The 1,044-nt window shown below is 42.2% G+C and overlaps 1 protein-coding gene across 1 annotated transcript in view; it reads left to right on the forward strand.

Moving 5' to 3' along the window:
• Positions 1-482: 482 nt before the first annotated feature.
• Positions 483-1,044, forward strand: part of LOC119583208 (nose resistant to fluoxetine protein 6-like) — a 3,435-nt gene continuing 2,873 nt past the window's right edge. The window contains exons 1-2 of the mRNA XM_037931686.1: positions 483-531; positions 728-857. Of these exons, the coding sequence (XP_037787614.1) occupies positions 483-531; positions 728-857 (179 nt within the window). The remainder of the gene's footprint in view (positions 532-727; positions 858-1,044) is intronic.

Genomic DNA, 1,044 nt, shown 5'->3' on the forward strand with positions numbered 1-1,044 from the left:
CCTGCCTTATGTACACCAATCTCCTAGTAAGGTGGTTTATGTATTTGTCAAATTACCTGCGAGCACCACATCACGATGCACGTGCGTACACATCACAATCACACGCACAGCAGTGCACATACGCGTACACACACCACTACTACCCTCACTCCCCCCGCTCTCCCACCCTTCTCTCACACACACACACACACACACACACACACACACACACACACACAACACACACACACACACACACACACACACACACACACACTCCTCCAATTGCTTTTTCCTTTCTCATTCAACTTTCTCCTCTCGTTCTCCGCTCAGTGCTCTCGCAGTACACATGACACACACACCGGACACACAATTAACCATGTACTCCCACCATCACTGTCTCACCCCCCTCACCACCCCCGCATAAAAAGGAATAGTGCTGTATTTTTCATAAAATGATATAAGTGATCAAGGGCCGCTGCTGAACAACCAGCGCGGACACAATGTACTGTGCTACCCTGTGTTTCCATATACGGCCTATTCCACCAAAAGGTATTTCCATTTTTAGAACTCTAAGTGATCAGGTTTTCATAACTGTTTTCATGTATTCATTAAGGATTATAATGACAATAAACTCATAGTACATGACGTATAAAAACATCATATACTGCCTATATATTGTGGTGTTTAATTCAAGATTCCGCTGATTATCATCTATTATGTGCAAATACTGTATTAGATTCCACAGGAAGGCCGACATGTTCTCTTATTTCAGGAAAGATTCTTTTGTATGTGGTAACTTTAGCGTCAGCCGTAATCCCTGCTGCGGTTATCTATGTCAACGATTTCCCACCTGGATCGATAATAGGTGGTGATGAGTAAGTGCTGATTTCTCAGTTGCCTTTATATACACTTCATTACTTGTCTTGCCTGTGGTTCATATACTGTGCAAGGATTTGATGATAGTGTTTAGCACCGATGCGTTTTACAAGAGTTGTTTCCGTAAGGTATGTGTATAAATTCACATATGTAGAATGTAAGGATGTAATTTGGCACATAAACATG

The sequence above is a fragment of the Penaeus monodon genome, chromosome 17, assembly GCF_015228065.2.
Source record: "Penaeus monodon isolate SGIC_2016 chromosome 17, NSTDA_Pmon_1, whole genome shotgun sequence".
Classification (NCBI taxonomy): domain Eukaryota; kingdom Metazoa; phylum Arthropoda; class Malacostraca; order Decapoda; family Penaeidae; genus Penaeus; species Penaeus monodon.